Source organism: Rattus norvegicus, chromosome 5 (genome assembly GCF_036323735.1).
Source record: "Rattus norvegicus strain BN/NHsdMcwi chromosome 5, GRCr8, whole genome shotgun sequence".
In the NCBI taxonomy this organism is placed as follows: Eukaryota; Metazoa; Chordata; class Mammalia; order Rodentia; family Muridae; genus Rattus; species Rattus norvegicus.
In genome coordinates, this window is record NC_086023.1 from 28,943,052 (window position 1) to 28,969,488 (window position 26,437).

General features: G+C 46.8%; 1 protein-coding gene across 5 annotated transcripts; it reads right to left on the reverse strand.

Annotated features, from left to right (window-relative positions):
• Positions 1 to 1,962: 1,962 nt before the first annotated feature.
• Positions 1,963 to 26,179, reverse strand: Ndufaf6 (NADH:ubiquinone oxidoreductase complex assembly factor 6). Of its 5 annotated transcripts, none has more exons than NM_001276441.1 (9): positions 25,972 to 26,179; positions 23,041 to 23,140; positions 19,966 to 20,088; positions 16,607 to 16,663; positions 11,529 to 11,631; positions 10,399 to 10,532; positions 8,378 to 8,479; positions 4,931 to 4,987; positions 1,963 to 2,113 (listed from the first exon to the last, which is right to left on the reverse strand). In NM_001276441.1, exons 1-9 carry the CDS (start codon positions 26,166 to 26,168, stop codon positions 1,985 to 1,987), a joined length of 1,002 nt encoding a protein of 333 aa, NP_001263370.1. In that variant the 5' UTR covers positions 26,169 to 26,179; the 3' UTR covers positions 1,963 to 1,984. The 5 variants fall into 5 exon arrangements, with proteins under 5 accessions (NP_001263370.1, XP_038965337.1, XP_038965336.1 ...); XM_039109409.2 differs by having other exon boundaries at positions 1,967 to 2,113; positions 23,084 to 23,140; positions 25,972 to 26,052; XM_039109408.2 differs by lacking the exon at positions 23,041 to 23,140 and having other exon boundaries at positions 1,967 to 2,113; positions 25,972 to 26,104.
• Positions 26,180 to 26,437: the final 258 nt, after the last annotated feature.

Here is a 26,437-nt window from a genome sequence, read left to right on the forward strand (position 1 = left end):
CCCTCAAGCAGGAGTCAAGATCTTTAGCCGTTGATTGCAGCCAAGTTTATCTCCAAACACTGGCCATAATGCTAACAAAGACTCGGGAACTCTTCAACCCAGGCTCCTTCAGAATCCCAAGAAGTGAGTCCCGATTCCAAGCACTTGCCTCTGAGGACCAGCTAGAAGACTCCCTGGAGACGGCTAAGAGGATGTCCCTGCAGCACCAGTATCAACCAAATATTTGCTGGCACAAGCACACTGCACATTCACTCACCCATGCAATGGCTCCTACTGGCTGTCAATCAGAAGGCGTCCTGGGCACTGGGAAGGCTAAGAGGAGGCAAGCTGTCTAGCCTTGGCCTCCAACTATTACGGAAATGGGAGTGGGGGAGCAGCAGGAGCTGGGTAAAAGCAGGACCTGCCGCAAACCTGCTCCCAAGACTGTCTCACTCACAGTCTAAACCTGCTAGAGTGCAGCCATGTGGAGACGTTTAATCTGTGCGGCTAGTAAGTATTTTATAATCTAACATTTAGCCACTTGGCTCCTGGAACTTTGAAGGCAGAGGAAAGCAGATCTCTGAGTTCGAGGCCAGCCTGATCTACAGAGCAAGTTCCAGGGCAGCCAAGGCTACACAGAGAAACCCTGTCTCAGAAAAAAACAAAACAAGCAAATAAATAAATAAATAAATATCAGAAATGCACATTTCCTGCCAAGGGTGTGGTACACACCTTTAATCCCTGTACTCAGGAAGCAGAGGCTCTAAAAGTTCAAGGCCAGCCTAGTCTGAGGCAAGTTCTAGGGTAGCCATCTGAGGCAAACAAACAAAAAAAACCAACAACAAAATGCACAACCTCTGGATGGCCACTCACTGCAATACTGTTAGTATAATTTATACGAAGGCAGAGTTTTGCCAACATAATTTTATTCATGGCCATGGTGATGTGGAATGACTGAGGCTGTGAGGTCAGTTAGCTGGGCTGAGTAAGAAACTGAAAGCTTCCAGACGACCCAGAAATGAAGTTAAATAAGGCTGCGACTGTGATGAGCAGCTGCTTAATCTTAAACCCAGGGTTTTCCATCACTTTGGGTAAAGTTTTGGTTAGAAAGACTAGCATTAGGGTTACATGGCCCTCAACAAACCACTTAGATTTAAAGTTCATTTTTTTTTGGTTCTTTTTTTCGGAGCTGGGGACCGAACCCAGGGCCTTGCGTTTCCTAGGCGTTTCTACCACTGAGCTAAATTCCCAACCCCTAAAGTTCATTTTCATTCCCTAAAGTACATTTGCAGCTCCACAGAGCATCTTAGCCTTGGCTGCCATCATGGTACCATGTGATCCCAAATCCTTTCCCCTTTGGGTCCCCAAGGTTAAGACTCAGGAAGGTGACTGCCTTTCCCTCACCCCTGGCTCCCCCTGGGATCTCAACTTCCCAGCAATGGCATAGCAGCCCGCCCGGCTGGCATCCCCATCCCACTGAGTTCCGCAGCTGTTCTGTGAGCTACTCAAACCCAAGCAAGGGAGCCTTAAGTAAAGTTAGTTTCCAGGGCCGGAAGCTGCTTAGTGGCTGTGAGCTCTTACAGAGGTTCCCATATCCATATCCGGTGGCTCGAAACCATCTGTGACTCCAGTTCCACAGGATCTGACACCCTCTAGTCTCTCTGGACACTTGCACATAAATTGACAAAGGCACACACACACATGCACACACAGACACACACATAGACACACACAGACATAGACACACATGGACACACACACACACATGCACACAGACACACACACACATGCACACATGTACACACAGACACACACACAAACACACACATGCACACAGACACACACATAGACACACACAGACATGCACACGCACATACACATGCACACACACACACACACATACACACACACACAGATTAGCTCTTACTGTTTCTAAAAAAGAACCACCCACACCACACAATTTTTAAATCAATAAACTAGAAGTAAATCAGCAACATAAAACATTTTAGTATCTTTTTCTCCATGATTGAATATATAAAGATAACGGAAGTAACGTATTCTTCTGCTGTAAAGACGGATGGAATATATCAAAGTCCACTCGCTGGATTTTCTTTAAATAGTCCTCTAGAGAAACCTGGAAAAGAGAACAGTGGTCGGTCACTAGATCATAAAATGATCACATTTCCTAAAAAGAAAAGAGTACAGCCTGGCAATGGTCACACCTGCAACCCCACACTCAGGAACCTGGAGCAGGTCAATCTCCGTCAGTTTGAGACCAGCCTGTGCTAGACGGTGACGTGGAGGCCAACGTGGGCAGCATAGTAAGTAAGACTTTCTTTCAAAGAAAAGGTACAAGTATTAAAGCTATTTTAGTTTCCTGAGCTGATATTACAAAATGAGAAAAACATTTTTTCTTTCCCAGTCAGGAAAATGTATGCAGCCCCAGCTGGCCTTAGAACTCACTATGTAGACCGGGCTGGCCTTGAATTCAAAGAGACCCTCCTGCCTCTGCCCCATTGAGTGCCAGGACTGAAACTGCACCACCATATCCAGCCAAGTTGAAAATCTTTAAAGACTGCATCTGGAGCCACAGGCAGTTGTGAGCTGCCTGACCAGGGTGCTGGGGACTGAACTCGGGTCCTCTAGAAGAGCTGTGGAGTTCTTACCCAGTATCACTCTACCCCGACACGAGAACTTTCAACGAGAGAAAATACAGATGAGTCCCCAGAAACAGAACAGTAAGGACATAACCAGGAGGCTATAACACAGTAAAGCTAGGGCTGTGAGCACCGAGCCTCCGCTGATCGCATAGATAATGTTCCGCCCAAGGCCCCAGCATTGGAGAAGCCCTGCTTCCGCTTCCGAGGCATTAGAAAAGAAGATGTCTACCTAAGGAATGACCAGCATCTGTGAGAGCCTGAGTTTGATACCAAAGACCAAAAAATAAGTAACTGTTTTTCTTTTTGTAATAGTTTTATTAAGTATCCGCAGGCTGGCCTCAAATACCCAACCACCTTCCCTCAGCCTCTAGAGCAGTGGAACTGCAGTGTGTACCATCACAGACAGAAAAACTACTCAAGGAAACGAAACCTCTCCCAGTGCTGTGTGCTGTGAAGCCCACGCTGACCACTCTTTTTTTTTTTTTTTTTTTTTTGGTTCTTTTTTTCGGAGCTGGGGACCGAACCCAGGGCCTTGCGCTTCCTAGATAAGTGCTCTACCACTGAGCTAAATCCCCAACCCCCGACCACTCATTTTTAAAGACATTTATTTACGGGGCACCCACAGAGCACCTTCAGCGCAGGACGGGCACCCACAGAGCACCTGCAGTGGAGGAGAGGCACCCACAGAGCACCTGCAGTGGAGGAGGGGCACCCACAGAGCACCTGCAGTGGAGGAGGGGCACCCACAGAGCACCTGCAGTGCAGGAGGGGCACCCACAGAGCACCTGCAGTGCAGGAGAGGCACCCACAGAGCACCTGCAGTGGAGGAGGGGCACCCACAGAGCACCTGCAGTGGAGGAGGGGCACCCACAGAGCACCTGAAGTGGAGGAGGGGCACCCACAGAGCAGCTGCAGCAGAGGAGGGGCACCAGATCCCCTGGAGCTGGATTTACGGCTCAATGCAAGCTGCCTGACATGGGGGCTGAAAATTAAACTCAGGTCGTCTGCCAGAGTGTCGAGTGCTCTTAACCACTGAGCATCTCTCCGGCCTCCCACGTTGACCTTTTAAAACATTATTTTTTGAAGTTTAGTGGGTCTTTGTTCTTGCTAGAAAACAATATTTTTGGACAAAAGGAATAATCACAGGTCCCTATAAAAGTCACCCTACCATCACCTATCACACAAGGATTAAGGAAAGATGGGAACTGCATAGTAGTCTAATTTTTGGTAAACTGGTAAGTTTGGTAATTCTTTGGCTAATTGGTAAAGTTTCCTCCTACCTGTACCGCCCAGGCACAGGCCTTCCTCACCGTGGGCAGGACCCACTCAGTTCGTGAAGGCTGCTGCTAGTCAAGCCTCTACCAACAGAGCTGCACACCTGCCCTTAAGAACAAGTCTGTAGGGGCTGGGGATTTAGCTCAGTGGTAGAGCGCTTACCTAGGAAGCGCAAGGCCCTGGGTTCGGTCCCCAGCTCCGGAAAAAAGAACCAAAAAAAAAAAAAAAAAAAAAAAAAAAAAGTCTGTAACACAAAAATCCTGTACATTCGCACTCCATGATCCTGGGGCCCCAACCCCTTCTCAGACAACACCCACAGAGCCCCCTGGAGTTCTGCAGCATAGACCAGGGAGGTGTGAAACATGAATGGGGCCTCTGTCCTTCTGTCCTTCTGGCGATTGGTTTTCATGGTGTACTATGCAGTGTGTGGAGTTCACAGGCGTCAGCTCCAGATCAACATGGCACCACAAACACCTTCACTCCCTGCACCTCCCTGACCCCATAGCTAAGAACTGTGTGGAGTCCCTTCTTTGCTGCCTCTGTGAGCCTTCTGGGGTTGGACTCAGACTGACGGGCTTACATAGGAAACAGCTTTACCGCTAAGCAATCTCACAGGGAGGGAATTTGAGCCCAGAGAGCCACCCTTTAAACAATGTCCTCAGGTTATTTCAGTGCACAGCAATGACCTGTGAGCTGACCCTACATAATCCAGTTACCATGGAGATACTCCAACAAGGTGGCTTCTTCTGTAATTCTCATTTTACTGAGTATAATTGAGGAACACGGGGGTTAAAGAAATTAAGGCCCCGTGACTGAGAGTAGAGTGAAAACAAGGTAGCCTGGGTGCAGAGCCCGTGCTGACGACGTCACAGAGAACACATGTGCCATCATAGACTAATCAAGCCAGCAGGTGGTAGGGAAACAGAACCAGAAGAAGTACTCTAGGACTTGACAAGATGTGAGAAATGGACCAGTCTGCTCTCTGCTCGCCCAGCCTTCTCCACTGCAGCACTTACCGTCTGAAGAAAAGCAGGAAATGCTTCGGCAGGAACGCGACTGTGGAAGGACCTCGCCTTAAAGGAAAAAGGAAAGGAACCGGTTGAAATACTTCAGAAACAGTCTCCCTCTGAGGGTGATCACACGGCAGTGGTGGCCTGACAAAGGTCTCTCACCAAAGCAAGAGAACAGCTCATTCCCTGCTGCCCAAGGTTAGCTTCAAAAGCCTCATGGACTTAGCAAAAACCAACTCCGTCCTATCAGAGCCCTCCGCTTTCTGCTCGGCTGTGGCATTTCCCGACTCCCTTACCACACTTCACACTAACTCTGCAAAGGTGAAGACTCACCACCTCCTAACTTAGTCTCCTGCTTAGATGCAGATGAGCCTCTCTGGTGGGCCTGCCTGTCTGACTCATCAGTACTGAGTTCACATTTCACCTTCCTCCCTACTGATCAGGATCAGTTAGTCTCCCTGCAATGCAAATGTCTTTGTATTTAGCCCCAATCTCAGTTCGGCCTGACCCCGGATCTTCCACACTCTGAACCACCTGGTCCACTGGCTGGTGCCGTCCTGAGTTTGCCAGACCTACCCTTTCCAGGTCTGTTACACGAGGAGGAGCGCACCGTGTCTCCACTTGCTGATGGCAGACTGTGGTTTTACACCCGACAGCACCTCAGACCCTCCACAGCCATTTGTGGCTCTCTACACCAGTCTCCTCTCTCAGCCTCTCCGCAGCACAGGAATGCATGCTGGTACTCATGTCCTCTGCTCTCGGACGGGCCTCCCAGCTCTCCTCCCAGCTCTCCTGTTCCTCTCTTAGCTTCTTCTAGTAAGGGCCTGTCTCCTAACTGATGAGTGGCGGCCTCACACCTCTGTCCCCATCGTCATCGTCATCGAGAGGCACTCTCCTTGAGCAACAGCATCTAGACTCACAGCTTTGAGTAACCTCTTTCTCGGTGACTCCAAAGTCACAGCCCTGCATGCTCCAGATCCCTAAATGTCACCCGCCTCAAATCGAATTATAACCAGAACAACCATGAGTGCCAAGCATCCCACTCACTGTCTTGCACTGCCTGGCACTAGTGTGGCCTCAGTGTGAACGCACTGCAGCCTCTGACTTGTTCTCCTCGCCATCTTGTCACAGTCAGTCAATTATCAAGTGTCACTGTGGTTGCTGGCAACACACACACATGCGTCTCTCTCCAAATGCCTTTCCCTTTTTGGAAGTAGAGCTTACTTGCAGGAAGCCCTGGTGTTGGTAACATGAGCACAGCCGTGTCAAGCTCTCCCACAAGCACCTCCGGCCCTCAGAGATGACAAAGCCTTCCCTGAGTCAGGCTCAGAGGAATGACAAAACCTTTCCCTGCTCTGTGTTTGAATGTCGACACAATGTGCAGATGTTTAAGGGCAGAAACCTCTGGTTAACCCTTCCTCCTAGTGCTGCCCATAATAAACACTGAGTTCCCGGGTGAGTAGGAGTTGCCCTCTCTCACAGTGAGCACAGACCACCTGATCCTCACTCTTCTGCACGTGTCTACTGTTTCTTCAGTGCCTGCCATTTCTTAGCTCCTGTTAAGGCCCAGGCAGGTGTCCAGGACCAAGCTGTGTGTGGCCAGACTTGACAAGACACTCACTCATCGGTCAACGCCCAATCTTTCTTGTCTTACACACTGCCAGGGCCAGGCATGGTAGCCACACCCATCATCTCAGCTCGTCAGGGGCTGAAGAAAGAGGATCACAAACTCAAGGCCAGTGTAGACTCCAATGAAAGTTCCTAAGGACACTAAATAGTAAATCCCAGTCTCAAGAAACCAAAAGCAAACCCCACCCCTGTGAGCTTCCTACTGTAGCACTAATGTCACAGCCCTACTTGCTGGTGACAAAGCTAAGTCGCATTGCACTCCCTTTGTGGCAGGCAGTATTATTAACTCTTTATATGACAGCTCACGTATCTACGCAATACTTAGAGCTAGGAGGTCAGGTGGTCCTCCTGTCTGTGTGGAAGCTGGGGCCTGGGGGAGGTCGAATCACAATTACTAACCCGCAGGATTAGAGTACATCAGGCGCTGGCTTCTTGCGTGTACACCAGCACCTCTGTGTTCTTGTGCTTCTCGTAAGCCTCCATAGCACCATGGTGGCTCTTCAAGTCACTGCCCTGCACCTGTTTTCTAGGAGTGCACTTCATGCAACCGATAAACCACTAGCTTTCAGTTCCGCCTACTTAACTTGGAGACATGGACACCTGACTTGGAGATTGAATGCCAGTTCAGTGGTATTTTCCCAGCACGTGGAAGACCCTGAGCTCAATCCCCAACACTCTACAACAAATACATTTTTTAAATTATTATTTTCTTTATAAATTTTTTAGGTTTTTTTTTTTTAAAGGTTTTTGAGACAGGGTTTTTCTGGAACTCCCTCTGTAGACCAGGGTGGCCTCAGAGATCCACCTACCTCTAGGATTAAAGGTGTGCACCAATATGCCCAACCACAAGTAAATTAATAAAACACTTGCAAACTGTAATTCTCAGTTTAGTTTACTCTATCAATCTCCAAGGAGAGAAGCCTAGAACTGGGGGAAGGTAGACAAATTTCTTTGAATCTGAGGCTAGTTTGGTCTACACAGTAAATTCCCAGACTCTACTATGGAGCCCTGTTTGAAAAGATTTGTTCTTTCACAATTTCACACACACACACACACACACACACACACACACACACACACACACACACACGTACTAGGTCATAGTCTCCCCCCTCCGCCCGTTATCTTCTCTTCTCCCCCTTCTACCAAACCACTCCTGAGGAGGAAACTCTTAAAGAACAAAAATGGATTCAGGTGAACACCAGTTTAGGAGCCATGGGAGATTCAAATGGAAAATAAATAATAAATTTCATGGTGGAAAGGTCGAAAACAGTAAAGAGCGAGAGTAAAGTTCAGTTTGGATCTGTTGGGACCTTTTCCCAGCGACTGTCCCACTGGACTGGTTAGGACACATTAGAACAGGAGGAACAAGGCCGGGGACATGACTTCCCTCTGAGGCAACAATGAGAGCAGAGCATACGTCAACTGAATAGAACTAGAAGCCTGGGGCAGCCATAAACCCAGCCAGCAGCAGCAACCAGCAACAAGCCAGAACATAAAGGGGCAACTGAGAATGCTGGCTGAGAATGCAGTTCAAGGAGGAAGGAGACGGGCGGGCGTGGAAGGCAGACACAATCAGATGAGCGGAGGAGCCCACGTGAGAAAGCGCAGGGTGTGTGTCCATCAGCTGAGGGTGGAAGGGGTTTTTCTAGAGTAGGAAAAGGTTTCAAAAGGCCCTGAGATAAACCCTGGGCATCCAATGAACAATGGAATAAAGACCCTATAGAAATGCTACATACATGCATACATATATGTATGCGCCATAGATAGAGCCCTATCCAGTGGTGGTAACTCCCTAAGTGACTGGGCAAAGAGGCTACTCACATGCTTTAGGTGCAAGTGTGCCTGGCTGGCAATGTCATATACTACATCTCTCACATTTTTATCTTGATTTCTCCGTAGAAAGTCTTCTTGTGAAACACCATGCTGTGAAGAAAATATAACGTTAGGGAATCTATAAGCAGACTCAAAATTAATATTGCTTAAAAAACCAGACAGACAGCATATGCAGGATAAAGGCTAATTTTAAATTGTGTGTGTATAAGTGTGTGAGGGGCACTCTTCCTTGTAAACTTGACTGGTTACACAACTAACAGACATGCTTGTAGGTGGGTCTCTGAGGGTATTTCCTGGAAGGATAAACTAAGGGGGCGAAGATGTCTCCCAGATGCTTGAATGAAATGTAGTGAGTGCTGTTTTTGCCTGTCACCTTTGCTCCTTGCTGGCGTATGCATCTGCCACTGCTGATAATGAGTGCTACAATTGCTGCCATGCTTTATGACACTGGAGGCCAGATTCTCTGGACTTTAAGTGTGCACTAAAGATCTCCACCTCTCCAGGAATCCCCCAGGCCTTCAGTGCCAGGCTAGGATGGCTAAGGCAACTAGCCACGGGGACTGACCAGTTTCTCCAGTGTGCAGGAGGCTGCTATTGGACATGAGGCAAGCCAATGTCATAACCCCTCTTTAGGATATATATTTACTCTACTAGTGCTGTTCCTCTAGAAAAGCCAACTAGTTAAGTACAGTGTGTGTGATGTAAGAGAAGTAAGAGAAAGCATACAAAAAGATGGGGGCTAGAGAGATGTCTCAGTGGTTAAGGGCACTGACTGCTCTTCCAGAGGTCCTGAGTTCAATTCCCAGCAACCACATGGTGGCTCACAACCATCTGTAATGGGATCTGATGCCCTCTTCTGGTGTGTCTGAAGACAGTGACAGTGTACTCACATATAACAAATAAATAAATCTTTAAAAGAAGTACAAAAAGATTAAAAAGAGGGCTGGGGAGACGGCTCGACTTAAGAGTACTTGCTGCTCTTGCAGAGGACTATTCTCAGCAGAGAATGGACCAGGTTCCGTTCTCCACACCCACATCTGCCATCTCAGAAACTCCTGCCCCAGAGAACCTGAGACTCTCCTCTGGCCTTCACAGATACCCATGTGCATATATACATTCACACAGACACACACACACACACACACAGACACACACACACACACACACACACACACACACACACACATCAATAAAATAAATCTTTTTAAAAGTTTAAAAGGGCAGACAATAAAAAGCCGCACTCAAACTCCCACAACCACCACCTTTATGGTTTTCCAAGACAGGGTCTCTGTGTGGACCTGGCTGTCCTGGAACTTGCTGTATAGACCATGATGGCCTCAAATCCCGCCTGCCTCTGCCCCTGCCCCCCAAGTGCTGGAATTAAAGGCCTGCACCATCACTGCCTGGCTCTGATAAACATCTTGTTTGATTGTTTTTGTTTTTTGGGTTTTTTATCTTGTTTTGTTATTTGGTTTGGTTCATTTTGTTCCCCTTTACCCCAGACATGGTTTTTCTGTGTAGCCTTGGCTGTCCTGGAATCTGATAAACATTTTAAAAATATATATTCCAGCTGGGTGAGGCAGCCAATGTCTGCAATGCCAGCACTTAAGAGGTGGAGACAGGAGGATCAGAAGTTCAAGTCCATCCCAGCTACAGAGATTCAAGAGTTCAAAATCACCCTTAGCTACAGAGAGATTCAAGAGTTCAGTTCAGCCTGAGCTACCAAAGACCTTGTCCTCCTCAAAACAAAATCAACAAAAAATTATTACCACCAATAAAGTAAAATGACAGACAGGCCCAGGTGAGGTTACTATAGCTACGTGAACGGATGGTGCACGCTCCTCAGGCCTCTTGCTGCAGTAAGACGTACCCTCCAGACGCTACGGCTTGACCCGTGAGGTTCTCCTCACTAGTCAGAGCCAAGCAGAAGTGATGCGCACACCTTTCCAATAGCGACATAACCAACCAAACAAAACAAAGAGCCCCGGGGATGTGGGCTAACGCCTCACCTGTACACACACATCCATGGGCAGGAATACTTGTCTCCGGCTACTGTGATAGGGAGTTGCTCTCAAGCATGTCACAATGCCTTGTGCCTTTCCAATGTGGCTTGCAGCATGATCTGCATGAACATCCTTCACGCCTGGAATCATAGAAACCAAACAGGGCTGCTCTGTTGTCCTTAGAGCATAACAAGTCAAGACATACAGCACAGGACATCATCTAAACCCAGTAAAAGTATTCATCCTGTTTGACATCTGGAAAACAGGATTTATGATGGAAACTGGGTGTCAGGGATCTTCCTGCTGGCAGGCATCCGGAAAACTCTGCTTGTTAACTCCGACTTTAGCACACCAAGAACACACTGAGAATTTACTCAGCCTTCGTGGGAAATGCCACAAGTGCTTCATTCTTTTCCCTCTAAGCAATTTCCTACAACCTTCCTGTTAGGGCACATCAGGACAGGCCTGGGACATTCGACAGGGACTGCACTGAGGGGTGACATCAAGCCCGGTCACCCTCTTCAAATGAGATACTACTGTCCCTGGCCCATGATCTCCTTACGGTAAGGTACCACCATCCCAGAGCAGGACAACAGGAAACCATTCGGTGCTCTTAGAGGAGAGCAGAAATTCCCAACAGGGAGGAACTGGAGGGGGTGCTGCAGGAAAGGTAAGCCATGGGCACCACCTGCTTTCACCAGAGCGCTCTCAGGAGGCACCCATGCTTCTGAGACCCTGAGCACCTGGACACGCCTGCACTTTGGAAGAAATATAACGCAGAATTCAGAGGTGCACTCTCTCTTACTATTAAAGATAACAAGATGGCTGGCGGCCCACACCTTACAGCCCAGCTCAGGAGGCAGAGGTAGGTGGAGTCCAATGAGTTCAAGAACATCTTGGTCTGCATATTGAGTTCAGGCGTGAAGGATGTTCAAAAAACCAAAACCTAAGAAAAAGTTGTAGCATGATAGTGTATGCTTGTAATCAGAGCACTTATGGAGGCTGAGGCCTGCCTCTGGTTTGAGGGCAGCACAGGCCACAAAGTAAAACCCTGTCCCAAAGGGGGAAATGCTACTGCATGGACAACACAGAAGTTAAAAGTGCAATCTGAGGTCTGAAGCGGACAAGCAGCTCACCCAGCACCTCCAGTGTCAGGTAGAGCAGGGAACTCTGCGTGTTCTCAGCGTAGGTTTCAAGTTCCCGGATGCTGCGGTATGCTTTGTCATCCAGGTTTTTCTCCTGAGTCAAAGAAAATGCAAAGGAAGATTACTAAATTATTACTTTATAATACAAAGTTTTTAATATAATTTACTCTTTTTTTTTACATTCATTGGTGTTTTGCCTACATGGATGTCTGTGTGAGGGTCTCAGAAGGCCTAGAACTGCAGTCCCAGACAAATGGGAGGGGGGTGGGATTGAACCTGGGTCCTCTGGAAGAACAGTCAGTGCTCTTAACCACTGAGCCATCTCTCCAGCCCAATGAGTGCTCTTTGGTTTTTTGGTTTTTTTGTTTTTTTTCTAAAATAAATATCACTTAATAGATTTGTTTAGTGAACGATAAAATTTAAAATATAGCTAGGCGGGTTGGAGAGATAGCCCAGTGGTTAAGAACACATACTGCTCATCCAGAGGACTTGACTGGCACCTACAAATACCTAAACTCTAGCTCCAGGGGATCTGGTACCCTCGTCTGGCTTCCAAGAATCATGGGTATACATGTCACACACACACACACACACACACACACACACACACACACACACACACCTCTAAATAAAAATAAATAAAATTTAAAAATAATTAAAATATATATATAGCTAGACAGGGGACTGGATGATGACTCGGGGGTTAAGTACTGCAAAAATAAGTGTCCCCATCAAAGTCTTACATATTGGTGCTTACAATCGCTTCATAAAATAAGGCTCAAGAATATTATGAATGCACAAACCCCACAGGCACAGGCCTCACTTTCTCAGGTTCTTACTGGTCATGTGTGTATCTTCTCTGCTGACATGTCCAGGTGGTGCTCTGTTGTTGAGTATCTAGTGTATCTTCTCTGCTGACATGTCCAGGTGGTGCTCTGTTGTTGAGTATCTAGTGTATCTTCTCTGCTGACATGTCCAGGTGGTGCTCTGTTGTTGAGTATCTAGTGTTGTTGAGTATCTAGTGTATCTTCTCTGCTGACATGTCCAGGTGGTGCTCTGTTGTTGAGTATCTAGTGTTGTTGAGTATCTAGTGTATCTTCTCTGCTGACATGTCCAGGTGGTGCTCTGTTGTTGAGTATCTAGTGTATCTTCTCTGCTGACATGTCCAGGTGGTGCTCTGTTGTTGAGCCAAGAGTTCCTGATACATTTTACACATTAAACCCCTGACAGAAAACTGACAGTGTGTTTCCCATTCCCTCTGGGTTTTCAATCTTTTGAACTTTTAATTGTTTTTAAAGATTTATTTACTATCTATAAGTACACTGTGTCTGTCTTCAGACACACCAGAAGAGGCCATCAGATTTCATTACAGATGGTTGTGAGCCACCATGTGGTTTCTGGGATTTGAACTCAGATCTTTGGAAGAGCAGTCAGTGCTCTTAACCACTGAGCCATCTCTCCAGCCCTGAACTTTTAATTTTAAAGATTTTTTTTAAGATGTATTTATTTATTATATGTAAGTACACTGTAGCTGTCTTCAGATATACCAGAAGAGGGCATCGGATCTCTTTACAGATGGTTGTGAGCCACCATGTGGTTGCTGGGAATTGAACTCAGGACCTCTGGAAGAGCAGTCGGTGCTCTTAACCGCTGAGCCATCTCTCCAGCCCAATTTTAAAGATTTTAACATCTCTTTTTTCTTATATGAATCATCGATATCATACTTAAGAAAATATTACCTAACTTAAAATCATGAGGATGTATAGTTTATTTCAATGTTTTCTCCAAAGATTTTGGTTTTTCCATAGGCCATCAAACTATACTGCTGACTTTCATAAGTCAGTGTGAGGCAGCGGTCCTCATTTGATTACAACAACTCTGTCTAGTTAGTTTTAATAGTTCTTGAGACAGAGTCCCAGGGAAACCAAGTTGCACTACAACAATGAATGTGCCTAAGTATGTCCTTGAACTCTCAACCTCAGATGCCAAGGGCTGGAGTTAGGGACGCGTGCACCATGACACCTAGCCAGAGTCCTTTCTTTGCATAGGTACACCCTGTGTTCCCAGCATCATCTGTTGAAAACAATATTTTTCCTACTGAATTATTCAGCTAGTCAATTGACTATAAATATATGTTTTGTATCTGCTCCTCCACCCCCAACTGAGACAAGATTTCTCTGTAATATCCCTGGCTGTTCTGGAACTCACTCTGTAAAACAGGCTGGCCTTGAACTCCCAGAGATTGGCCTGCCTCTGCCTCCTGAGGGCTGGGATTAAAGGTGTGCACCACCACTGCCCTGCTTGCTTATTTTTTTTATAACTAATTGATTAGTTTTGTGTGTCTGCATGTATAGGAGCAGATGTAGCTGTTCTAGGTAGACATGTAGAGGTCATGGGAAGTCAGTTCTCTCTTGCTACCTTGTGGGATCAAGAGGTCAAACTCAGGTCAGGAGGCTTCTGCAGCAAGTACTTGTACTTGCTGGACCACCGTGCATGCCAGGCCTCTATGTCTGTACCACTGACCTGTATGTCCGTCCTCTGCCAATTCCACACAGTTTGATTACAGCTTAACAGCTATGTTTTGTATAAACAGCTTATTAACTGAAGGAGGAGGAGAAACGACCAAGGAGAGGAAGCTTAGATAAGGACTACATTGAAACTGTAAACTGAGCAAGCGGGATGGGAAGGGAATATACTGGTGACCCCTGCACTCCAGAGGTGGACCAGGGTGATCTGACGTTAAGATCACTCCTAGTTCTAGAACAGGCTGGCCACAGAGACCTAGTCTTAAAAAAAAAAGGTAAGCCGAGTCCTTTGCTTTTGCCCAGCCTCCCTTGAGACACTAAGGGCTGGGGTTGAGCACAGTGGCACCCTTGACGCTGCTGCGAGTTCAGGGTTAACTGACCACTACTGAGTTCTACCCGTCAGGGATAGACAGTGAGGTCCTGTCTCAGAACACTGAGGGCTACAGAGACGACTCGCTTCGTGGTTAAGAGCACTTGCTGCTCTTTTAGATGACCCAGGTACAATTCTCAGCAAAAGACCTATGGGCAGCATCCATAAAAGCACGTTTGATTTCCCAGCACAGCATGAAAGTAGGCGTGGCGGCACAGACCTGGAATCAGTACTCAAGTGGCAGAAGCAGGAGGGACACAGATTCAAGGTCATCCTCACTTCAGTGAGAATGCAAGAGACCCTGCCTAGAAAACAATGAAGGAATAAGTAAAGAAAGCAAGCTGACATGTTCCTGACCATGACGTCTGATTAAACACTGACCCAATACATTAACTAGACCACAACAATGGTGCCAGGCAACAGAGCAAGAAGCAGCTCAGCTGGGCCAGACTTCAGTTCTCAGAATTCAACAGCAATGTCTACCCACAGGAATTGTCAGACATATGACCTTTACTTCTTGGACACACATCTAAGCACCAGGGTACATAAATACATGTGCAAGATGCTCTGGCAGTGATGACATCAAAGGAGTCCTGTTAGGGCATGGTGGTCATACATGAAGAAATGGGTCCTGTTAGGGTATGGCAGTCATACATGAAGAAATGGGTCCTGTTAGGGCATGGCGGTCATACATGAAGAAATGGGTCATGTTAGGGTATGGTGGTCATACATGAAGAAATGGGTCCTGTTAGGGCATGGCAGTCATACATGAAGAAATGGGTCCTGTTAGGGCATGGCGGTCATACATGAAGAAATGGGTCATGTTAGGGCATAGCGGTCATACATGAAGAAATGGGTCATGTTAGGGCATGGCGGTCATACATGAAGAAATAGGTCCTATTAGGGCATGGCGGTCATACATAAAGAAATGAGTCATGTTAGGGCATGGTGGTCATACATGAAGAAATGGGTCATGTTAGGGCATGGCGGTCATACATGAAGAAATAGGTCCTATTAGGGCATGGTGGTCATACATAAAGAAATGAGTCATGTTAGGGCATGGTGGTCATACATGAAGAAATGGGTCCTGTTAGGGCATGGTGGTCATACATGAAGAAATGGGTCATGTTAGGGTATGGCGGTCATACATGAAGAAATGGGTCATGTTAGGGCATGGCGGTCATACATGAAGAAATGGGTCCTGTTAGGGCATGGTGGTCATACATGAAGAAATGGGTCCTGTTAGGGCATGGCGGTCATACATGAAGAAATGGGTCCTGTTAGGGCATGGCGGTCATACATGAAGAAATGGGTCCTGTTAGGGCATGGTGGTCATACATGAAGAAATGGGTCCTATTAGGGCACGGTGGTCATACATGAAGAAATGGGTCATGTTAGGGCATGGTGGTCATACATGCAGAAATGGGTCCTGTTAGGGCGTGGTGATAAGTGTGGTCCTGTGATGATGCTTTTCAAAAGGCGCTCTTCTGCTTACCTTCTTATCCACTCAGCTAGTAAAGCTCTACCACTGAGCCACGTCCCCAGCCAGGCAGTGATGGTGCACACCTTTAATCCCAGGACTTCAGAAGCAGAGGCAGGGGGATCTCTGAGTTCGAGGCCAGTCTGGTCTACAGACTGAGTTCCAGGACAGCCAGTACTACATAGAAAAACCCTGCCTCAAAAAACTAAAAACCTAAAACAAAACAAAACCGAAAGATAACAAAATACACCTGTATTTTCTGATCAAGTGATATGACTAGGGTTTACTTTTTTTTAAGTCAGTGAAGTTAATGAAGAGAGTTAGAATATATATGAAATAAAATCAGATATCTGGGCAGGGTGGCTTATGCCAGTAATTTTACAGACCTTGGAACATGCATGCACACGCGCGTGCGCGCGCGCACACACACACACACACACACACACACACACACGCACGCTCAGTGCTGGCCTTCTGTCCGAGTGCTGGTCTCTACCTGACTCCAGGGAGAGAGGGAGAGGAAGTGATAGGTAAGCATGTAAGCATGTGGGGATGGACTGTGGAAAAACACCTTTGTTCTCTAAGTTTCCTTCCTCCAAAAGATTAACACGCACACAAAACTTTCCCTCCACGACTAATTAACCTAAGGACTCGGAGGGGACAAGAAGTTGAGAGGTGGACAGTTCTGACTTACTCTTTCATCGATGATTCTCAGGAGCCACCTTTTAGTTAGGTTATGTCTCTTGACAGCCTAAAAGCAAGAGTGATAGACATTTTTAGAAGGTAGTAGAAATGCCTTCTCTAGAAATGCAAAGGTAGGTAAGGAACACTTGCTACAACTCATCAGGTCGACAGCGATGCTGAAAAGACATCGGGAGACACACAAGCAGGCCAGGTCATCCCTGTGAGTGACTCTGGCTCCCCAACTGTTTCCTCCTGCTGTGCCGGCACACACTCCATACTCTACTCTCTTTCCTTTCCTCTCCTGAATGCTAGTTCTTTTTAAAATGTGTGTTTTAAAATATAATTACAACCGGGTGGTGACGGCACATGCCTTTGATCCCAGGCAGAGGCTGGCAGATCTCTGAGTTCAAAGCCAGTCTGGTCTACAAAGCAAGTTCCAGAACAGCAAGGGCTACACAGAGGAACCTTGTCTTGAAAAACCAATATATAAATAAAATACATTTATCTCTTAGATAGACAGATGATAGATGGATGGATAGATGACAGACAGACACATAGACAGACAGACAAGCCAACAAGTGTGATGGACAAGTGTCCTTCTAGAATTGACATTTTGAGGACACATTTCCTATTAAACATTCCAGCCAAGAATCCATAACTATATCTAATGAGAAATTATTAGACAAACCCAAAAATCAATGTTCAGAGAGGAAAACACAAGTTAGGATTGATTATACTTAAGAAAATGTCGACAGGGGCTGGGCTGGCGTCCATTGGTAGTGTGCTTGCCTGGTGTGGGCAAAGCCCTGGTTCAGTCCTCAGTACCACAGAAAACAAAACAAGTTTATGTCACTTAGAGGTATGATGAGGCACATCTGTAATTTTAGCACTTGAGATGCTGAGGCAGGAGGATTGATTGCTACAAGTTCTAGGCCAGTCTGTGGATGCATGGTGAACTTCAAGCTATCTAGCTATAGTGAGGCACGGAGTGAGGTGGGGTTGTAAATCTACTGAATTTACAGGCTGTGCTAGCTGCATGAGAGACTTGTCTTTATTTTTGTGGGAGGAGGGGGTCTTGTCACACAGTCTGGGCTATAACTTCTAGTCCTCCTGCCTCTGCCTCCCAAGCACTGGGATTAGAGTAAGTATTACTATGCTTGGTTGGAAAATATCCCCATTCTTAGGAAATTCCAAAATACTTAAGATTGTAAACAAAACATGATATAGCACACAAATGAGTTAGAAAAAATTATTTGGGGTTGAGGATTTAGCTCAGTGGTAGAGCGCTAGCCTAGCAAGCGCAAGGCCCTGGGTTCAGTCCCCAGTTCCGAAAAAAAAAAAGAAAAAAAAAAAAAAGAAAAAATTATTTGTGTGAATACACACACACACACACACACCCCTATGTGTACGTATGAACACATTAACAGGGAGGGAAAAGGAGAGACAAAGTGTAGAATACAAGAGAAGAGAGACACTTGTAAATGATTAATCAGGCCTGGGGCCACAGCTCAAGCTTTGCTCTAGTTTGCCTTCTGTAGCTGTGACAATAAAATACTCTGACCAAAAGAAGCACAGGAAGGAAAGGTTTGGTTGGCTCACACTGCCAGATCACAGCCCACCAATAAGGCAAGTCAAGGCGGTAACACAAGCTGGAACCTGAAGCAGGAACCAGAGGTGGGATGCTTGTTGGTTTGCTCACCGGCTTCTGCTCGACAGGCTTTCTCACGCAGCTCAGGACCACCTGCCTAGGGATGGGACTGCCCACAGTGGGCTGGTCCTCTTAAATCAACTACCAACCAAGACAATACTGCACAGATACACCCATAGCCCAGTCTGAAGGAAGCAATTCAATTGGGTTTGCAAGGATTAAACTCGTCAGGGCTTGATTGGGAAGCCTTTACCAGCTACTCTTTTTTTCTTTCCGAGACAGGGTTCTCTGTGTACCCTTGGCTGTCCTGGAACTCCATCCATAGACCAGGCTGGTCTCGAACTTGGAAATAGCCTGCCTTTGCCTCCCAAGTGCTGTGGACACAGCCGTGTGCCATCACCATGCAGCTTCACCTGCTGCTCCTAGAGAGCAGTGACGCAAATCCTCTAGCTATACTGAGAGAAAATCTCCTTGTACAAAAGATTAACGAGAACTGGGAATAGAACTGCTCCACAGAGAGAATGGATATGTTCCTATCATTGCATCAAACTTGCAGCTTCCATTCTGCAAACAGATGTATAGAAAATGCATAAGAAAATGCAAAATGCCCCCTTTTCACTTAAAAACAACAACACAGGACAGGAAGATGTCTCAGAAGTGACCACTCCTGTCAAGCAAACCTGACTTCCTGAGCTTAGTGCACAGAAGAGGAGAGCTGACTTGTCCTCTGAGTACTGTGAGTGACATATTCTGTGGCATCCTATACCTGGGCACCCCCTCCCCCCACCCCCATACAAGAATACTAAATAAAATATAATTGGTTACATTTAATCCCATTTAAAGAAGCACCACAGCGTGTGGTGAGGCGGCTCAGTCCGTGAAGCACTTACCATCTGCTCAGAGAACCGGAGTCCCCCGGAGCCTTATGGGAAAAGCTACAGCTGGCAGGACATGCTCTGCTCAGAACCCAGCATTAGGAAGGCGAGGATTAGCTGACTCTGGGACGCACCGGTCAGCCAGGCTCGCTTACTTAGTGAGCTTAGTAAGAGACACTGTCTCAAAAGAGCAAGCAGCAACAAAGGGACAGAATGATACTCAAAGGCTGTCTCCGGCACAGCACGTGGAAACGTGGAGCCCAGGAGAGAGGTGAGTGGGTAAAGTGCTTGCTTTGATAGTGTGAGGGTCTGAGTTTGAATCTCTAGCACCAAGCACAGCCAGGCACGGTGGTCACACTATAACCCCAGGCTGAGTAGTTGTATAGGGCAAGATGCAGATACGGAAAGATCCTGGGGACTCACTGGCTAAGTAGTTAATTCTAGATTCCCTGAGAAATCTGAACACAAAAAATAAGAGAAAAGTACCCACAGTCAATCTCTAGTCTCCCCACACTCTATCAAGCGCGCCCCTAGCCTGGCCAAGATGAACTGTACCCCTCGATCCTTCCTTAAGTTGCGCATGCTGCAGCAAGGCAAGTCACCAATACACCCGACAAAACAGCGCAGAACACTAAAGGAGCCCAAGAATATTCAGGGTCAACCCCACCACCATCAGCCCTGAATCACACCCAACAAGGAGGCCCAAACTCTTACATATCTTACATATCCAAAGTAGGAGACTCCTGTGTGAACATAAGCATATATGTGCGCGCTCACACACACACACACACACACACACACACACACACACACACACACACACACACACCCCTCTTTTCCTTTTACCTTCCAGAGCTCCATGGCCACTGGCTGGTGTGGCGGGTTGTCACAGAACATGTCTTCCACAGCTTTTCTCCAGAACTGCATGCGCATCAGGCCAATTGTTTTCTCAGAGACCGAGTCCTTAACCTGCAACAGGTAAAACCTCTTAGGCTGGAGACATAACTCAGTGGCAGAGTGCTTATCTGTCTGTGTACAGAAACCCCAGCATAGAAACAAACGAAGACAACTTATGGTTTGAAAACCCAGCTATTATGAGGGGACCTCTGAGTTCATCCAACCATCCTGAACCATTACTATGGTGGTCAGTACATGACTTCATGTTTCAGAGCAAACACAAAGTATAAACGGACTGAATGCACATTCCCCTCGATGCTATAATGAATATATTTTATTAGCATAATATGGGCCAGGTGTAGTGGCTCATGCCTGTGATCCCAGCATTTGGGAGGACAAACAATTGCCGTGAGCTCAAGGCCAACCTGGGCTATGTAGTAAGCTCCAGGCCAGCCTGGGCTACAGAATAAGACCATGTCTAAGTTAATTGCGGAGGTCAGAGGAGAGCTCCATGGAGTCAGCTTGCTCCTTCCAGCCATATGTCAGTTTCAGGGATTCGCCTCAGGCTGCCAGATTTGTGAAGTGAGTGCTAACCACTGAGCTTGCGGTTTAAAAGGTTGGTTTGTGAGGCTGGTGAGACGGCTGCTGAGAGCACTGGGTGCTCTTCCTGCATATCCCCCACCACAGCCCCCACCCCTGGTTCAATTCCCAGCACCCACATGGCGGCTCACAGCCATCTGTAACCACAGTTCCAGGAGATCCAATATCCTCTTGTGGCCTGCACAGGCGCCAGCTGCACACATGGTATACGGATGTACACACAGGCAAACACTTATACACGATATAATGAAATTAACAGTAACAATATAAGTTGTTTCTCCTTGAGCTGGGTTTGTAGCACGTGACAGGTGGCCGCAAGAGGACCAAGGCACCCTCAGCTGTGTCACAAGTTTAAAGCCCATCCGGGTTACACGAGAGCCAATGCCAAAAAACCAAAGCAAGCCGCTGTCTTCAGCAGTCAGGCCACTCTGCTCCAAATCTGCTCCACTTCTGGTGAGAACCTTCCAGTGTTGGGACTGCTACGGCACATGCTCAGGTTAAGCATGAGTATTCTTTGTCACGACATCAGCTCTGAGCTGCTCCTGTACTGTGGATCCCACATCTGCAACCTGACTTTTTTGGTCACTAACTTCAATTACTCAATATCAGTTGTACGAGGGTGACCAGCCATACATTTCCCCGTGTGAACTGGCGAGTCAACAGGCTGGAAGGATGGCTCGGCAGCTGAGAGCACTCAGTACCTGGCAGAGGTGTTTGGTTCTAAGCACCCATGTGGTGGCTCACGACAACTCCTAACTCCAGTTCCAGTGCTCCAACACCCTTTTCTGACCTCCATGGGCACCAGGCACACATTCAGTGTGTGTACATACATGCGGGCGAAATACTCATACACACACACATTTTTTTAAAATAGATCTTTTTAAGAAATGATAAATCAAGTTAGATTTCCCTTCTCTCATCGTGATAATCGCATAGAGGTTGGCAAGGTGCACACCGTTTGTCCCCAGCACTTGGGAGCAATGGCAGGTAGATCTCTGTGAGTTTTAGGGCAGCCTGGTCTACACAGTGAGTTCTAAGAAAGCCAGGGATACATAGTGAGACCCTCTATCAAAAACCAAAACAACAAACAAGAATGTAGGGGCCGTTCTGATGCTACAGTCCTGTTCCCCAATTGGTTCTTGATCTGCCAGTAAAGAAGCCATGGGCCAATTGCTGGGTGGAAAGGATAAGGCAGGACTTTCAGGTCCCTGGAGGCAGGCAGACAGATGCAAGGGAGGAGATGAAAAGTTGACCAGCCATAGGCTGCTCCTACAGGTGGGTGGGTGGTCAGGGATGTTTAGCAGGGGCCAGATGTAACTGAGCAACTAAAGTTAAGGGTAGGTAGGAGGTGCACAGCTAAGAGCACGCTAGCTGTGAGAGTTTAAAGCCTAGCACTTGTGCCAAGAAAGCAAGCTGAAAATGAACGTGTGTGTGTGTGTGTGTGTGTGTGTGTGTGTGTGTGTGTGTGTGTGTGTGTTGTATGTGTCCTGTAGATTCAAGGGAAGCGGGGTGAGGGGGCTAGTAGCAGGGCCTGTTCCTGGAGCTTTGGTGGGGTAGCAAAGCAACACACAACACAAGAATAATTGTCTGTTGCAGGTGCCTCAGTGTCCCTGAGGAATTCCTGGTGGCTTTCAGACTTTCTAGGAAAGACAAAAGGTTTAGCTAAGGAAGAGGGTGAACTCACTGGGAGAGAGAAGGCGGTAGCCAAGGCTCCTGAGGAAAGGTGCTACCAGGAGGTGCAGCCTACTTGGCACTAGCAGAGGCAAGTGTACACAGAAAGTAAGCTCACTCTTGCGTTTATAACGTGCTGTGGTTTTCCCCATGGGCCACTCTATTCAAGACTCTGCACTTCCCTGTTCCTCACTTCCAATATCTGACCTATCTGCTGCTGTCCTAAGAAGACCAACCATTTGACTAAACTTCATCCATTTCTACCCCTACTTCAAATTTGTCGTGTATCTTCCCATGCTCTGTCTACTCGAGGGAAAAGAAGGCTCTGTTCTTCCTCTGTAAGTCTGAGACAAAAGCAGTCAGGGCCTCCAGAATCTCTTACACTCTGCAGTCCATTCGCCTGCACACTAGGTCTTAAGCTTTTCCGATTTTCTATACACGCACACAAAGTATGAAACTGCTAGAGAAAGCAGTAAGTCTCTCACTAGTTTATTCAATTAACAGTGATAAATGCAAATCCGAAATACACTCAGGAAAACTTAAAAATCCAGAATATCATTTCCAGAAACATTAAACTCACCGACTAGTTTTATTTCTTGGTACTAACCAAGCCTGAGTAGCTAGCAAGAGAAAGAAACCACTAGCAACGACTTTAAGTCGTCTAACGTGGATTACTCGATTTCTTTACTGTTCATTATTAAGTACACCCTACAACCATCTTGTCATAATATTTTAAGGTATTTTAATACCAGCCTGAGCCAGTTCCACATTGAAGGCCCGCAGTGCAGAAGCAGACCTTTGACACTCTGCAGGGAACAGTAAGGAACACAAGTAGCTTTCATAATCCCGTTTCCTACAACAAACAGAAACAGAGAAAAGAAGGTAGTTAATCTTCACTTTCCGAGCTGCACACAAAATACTGACAAAAAAAACTACAAACAGTGAAGCTATGGATCACAGTAGGCCTCAGTTCTCACATAACTATTTCTCTATTAAAAAAAAATCTGCTTCTCATCACAAACATGTTAAGAGGGAAATCTTTATTTTGTTTTTATTTACAAAGCACTTGTAATTGCTTCAGAACATTTTGCTTTTAGTAAAAATTGAAATGAGCTATAAAGGAAAAAAGCAAAGCTGGATATGCTGATATATGATATATATACACACATACAAACATACATACATCCATACATACATACACATAGCATTTCAGAAGTGAAAGTAGGAGTATCAGGAGCTCGAGGCTAGCCAGGCTACATGAAACTGTCTCAAAATAACAATGAAGAAAGGTTGTGGGGGGCAGGTAGGTATAAAGAAAAATAGTTTAAGTACATTTTTATTACAGATACATAGAAAGACGCAGAAATAAGATGTATAAACCAGCAGGATGGTGGCGCATGCCTTTAATCCCAGCACTCAGGAGGCAGAGGTAGACTACAGAGTGAGTTTTAGGACAGCTAGCACTGTTACACACAAAAAACCCTATCTCAAACAAACAGAAACAATGTGTGTATGCATTTCTGCATTTGCTAAAAGAGTCTAGAAGCACAAATAGACCCCATTCCCCCAGCATCAACAAATAATACCAATTACCTAAATATGGGCATTGGTTCCTAGGACCTCCATGTATTTTTGAAAGAATAACATTCCAAGCTGGGGCCACAGAAAATATAAAACAAGCTAACGGCTTGAACATAAACCAAAGACTGGAAAGATTATTGTCAAAAGAACACCAGAACCAAGTCTGGCAAAAGTCTGCGTATCCAAAAAATGGGTACAGTGTTTACCCAGGAGGCTACAGCAAGAGATTGCAAGTCCACAATTTCAGGATCTCAAGGGCAGCTCTCGAGCACTTGAGAAGCTTTCTAGGAATAGAATGGCTATCATATAGCTCAGTGGGACAGAGCTTGTCTAGCATCACCAGGCTCTGACCAGAAAGAAAACGGTAACAAAACATGGCAGGGTGACAGCCAGAGTTGTAAACTCAGTCCTTGCTCAGAGTGGGAGGAACCCAAAACACTGGGCGAACACGGATGCAATTGCATTTCTCAGATTCACTTCCCCAATTAAATCCAAGGTGATTTAGTTATTTTAGTAATGCTCAGAAGTCCTTGAAAACAAGCATTTTAAAACCAGATACAGAGGCCGGAGAGATGGCTGACCGCTTAGGAGCACTAGCCGTTCTTCCAGAGGGCCCCTGTTTGATTCCCAACATCACACTGGCTCCCAACAGTTCCAGGGAATCTGATCTGTGGCTCTAGGCATGTACACAGTACATTCAGGCAAAACTACTCATACACGTGAAGTAAACACAACACATAATAAAAACAACAAGACAAAACAGACGTGGCACTTGGGACAGAGAGCAGCAGAGCTTGGGTTTCAGGACAGCCTGGTCTACAGGGTCAACCAAAGCTACAGAAAAACCCTGTCTCAAAACAAACGAACAAAAACCATACTGGATAACTGCTGTTAGCAAGGAAGGGCAAAATGCAGGGGTAGTGTGGGTGGAGGAAAATAAGCCATTGATTATTCACAGGGCTCAATTCCAAGACCGCCCAACCCATCCCCACACCCCCACATGTCCATGGAGGAACTCCCAGATGTCTTTCCTGATACCAGGTGAACAAAACATACGAGGCTGTTCTTATAAATCTCAGGAAAATTTCCTTAAAACTATTAAACTTCATTTTAAAAATTGTATTTGTTTGTATGTGTATGAGTGTTTTGCCTACACATATGCCTATGCACCATGTGCCTATCTAGTGCCCAAGAAGGCCAGAAGAGAGCATTAGATCTCCTGTGGGTGCTAGGAATCAAACCTGGGTCCTCTAGAGCGGCCTGCGCTCTTTTCTTTATTATTATTATTATTATTATTATTATTATTATTATTATTATTATTATTATTATTTTTAACTTGAGTATTTCTTATTTACATTTCGAGTGTTATTCCCTTTCCCGGTTTCCGGGCCCACATCCCCCCTAACCCCTCCCCCTCCCCTGAGGCCTGCGCTCTTAACCGTTAACCCATCTCTCCAGCTCCTAAATGCTCTTTCTTGCGCAAGGCCCTGGGTTCGGTCCCCAGCTCCAAAAAAAAAAAAAAAAAGAACTAAATGCTCTTTCTTAAAAATCCCTTACGGGAATTACAACTTTTAAGGAGCGTTAAATAAGTTGATTTGGACTTTATTTTTGTAAACAAATTTTTAGCTTTGAGGTTGCTTTGTAGTCAAACTTGAGCCTCCAGCCCGTACCTCCTAACAGGATGAGTCAAAGGCGAGCGTGCCAAGTTCTGAGAGATGTGTTTATCCAAAGCACGCTAGGCAAGCACCTTACCAACCGACCTAAAAATCCGCAGCCCCCGTGAGTCACTTTATATAGTACAGCATACAGAGCCCAAAGTCAGTTAACGGTGTTAAAGTCACTAGCTGTCCACGAATAAAAAGTGCTATCCATGCAAAGGGTCCCTTAAAATTGGGCTTCAGGCAGAGTGATGTGTTGAGTTGAAGAAGAAATCCTGCCAGGATTTCATGGCCACGTGCGGCCTCCTCCAAGCACCAGCACGGGGCCCAGCAGAACGCAGGGCCGGGCCGCGAGGAGGCAGCCCCAGGCTCCAGGTTCAGCACTCCTCGTTCCACGGGCTCTGGGCTCTCGGGGATGGAAAGTCCCCCGGGCGCGGCCGCTCACCTCAGCAGCTCCAGGCAATAGAGGTGGGAATCCGGGATGCCCGGCCCGCTGGCTGCAGCCACGCTGCGCCGGACTGCCGAGAGCCTCGGCAGGCGCCGCACACGTTCCCACGGATCCCGAGGCGGTCGGCGACGGAACAGACCAGCCAAACCGAACGGCCTTGGACCGGGGACTGATCCCAGCATGGAGGTCGCCATGACACCTTCTTACGTGCCCTCCGACCCTGAGGCCACGCCCCCGGCAAGCGGCCACGCCCCCGGCAGAGCTCAGCAACTCAGCAGAGGAAGGACGCCACTCAGACCGGAGCCAGATGTCGCTGTGGTCCCGCACACTGGTGATTTGGCTGTCCTCTCCAGCGTCTGCCCTCACTGGACTCCGGAACGCCAAAAGGGATGGGTGCCTCCTTTTCAAAGAAGAAGCGACTGACGTTACATCCCGCCACCCAGAGACCCCCGTCTTCCTTTGG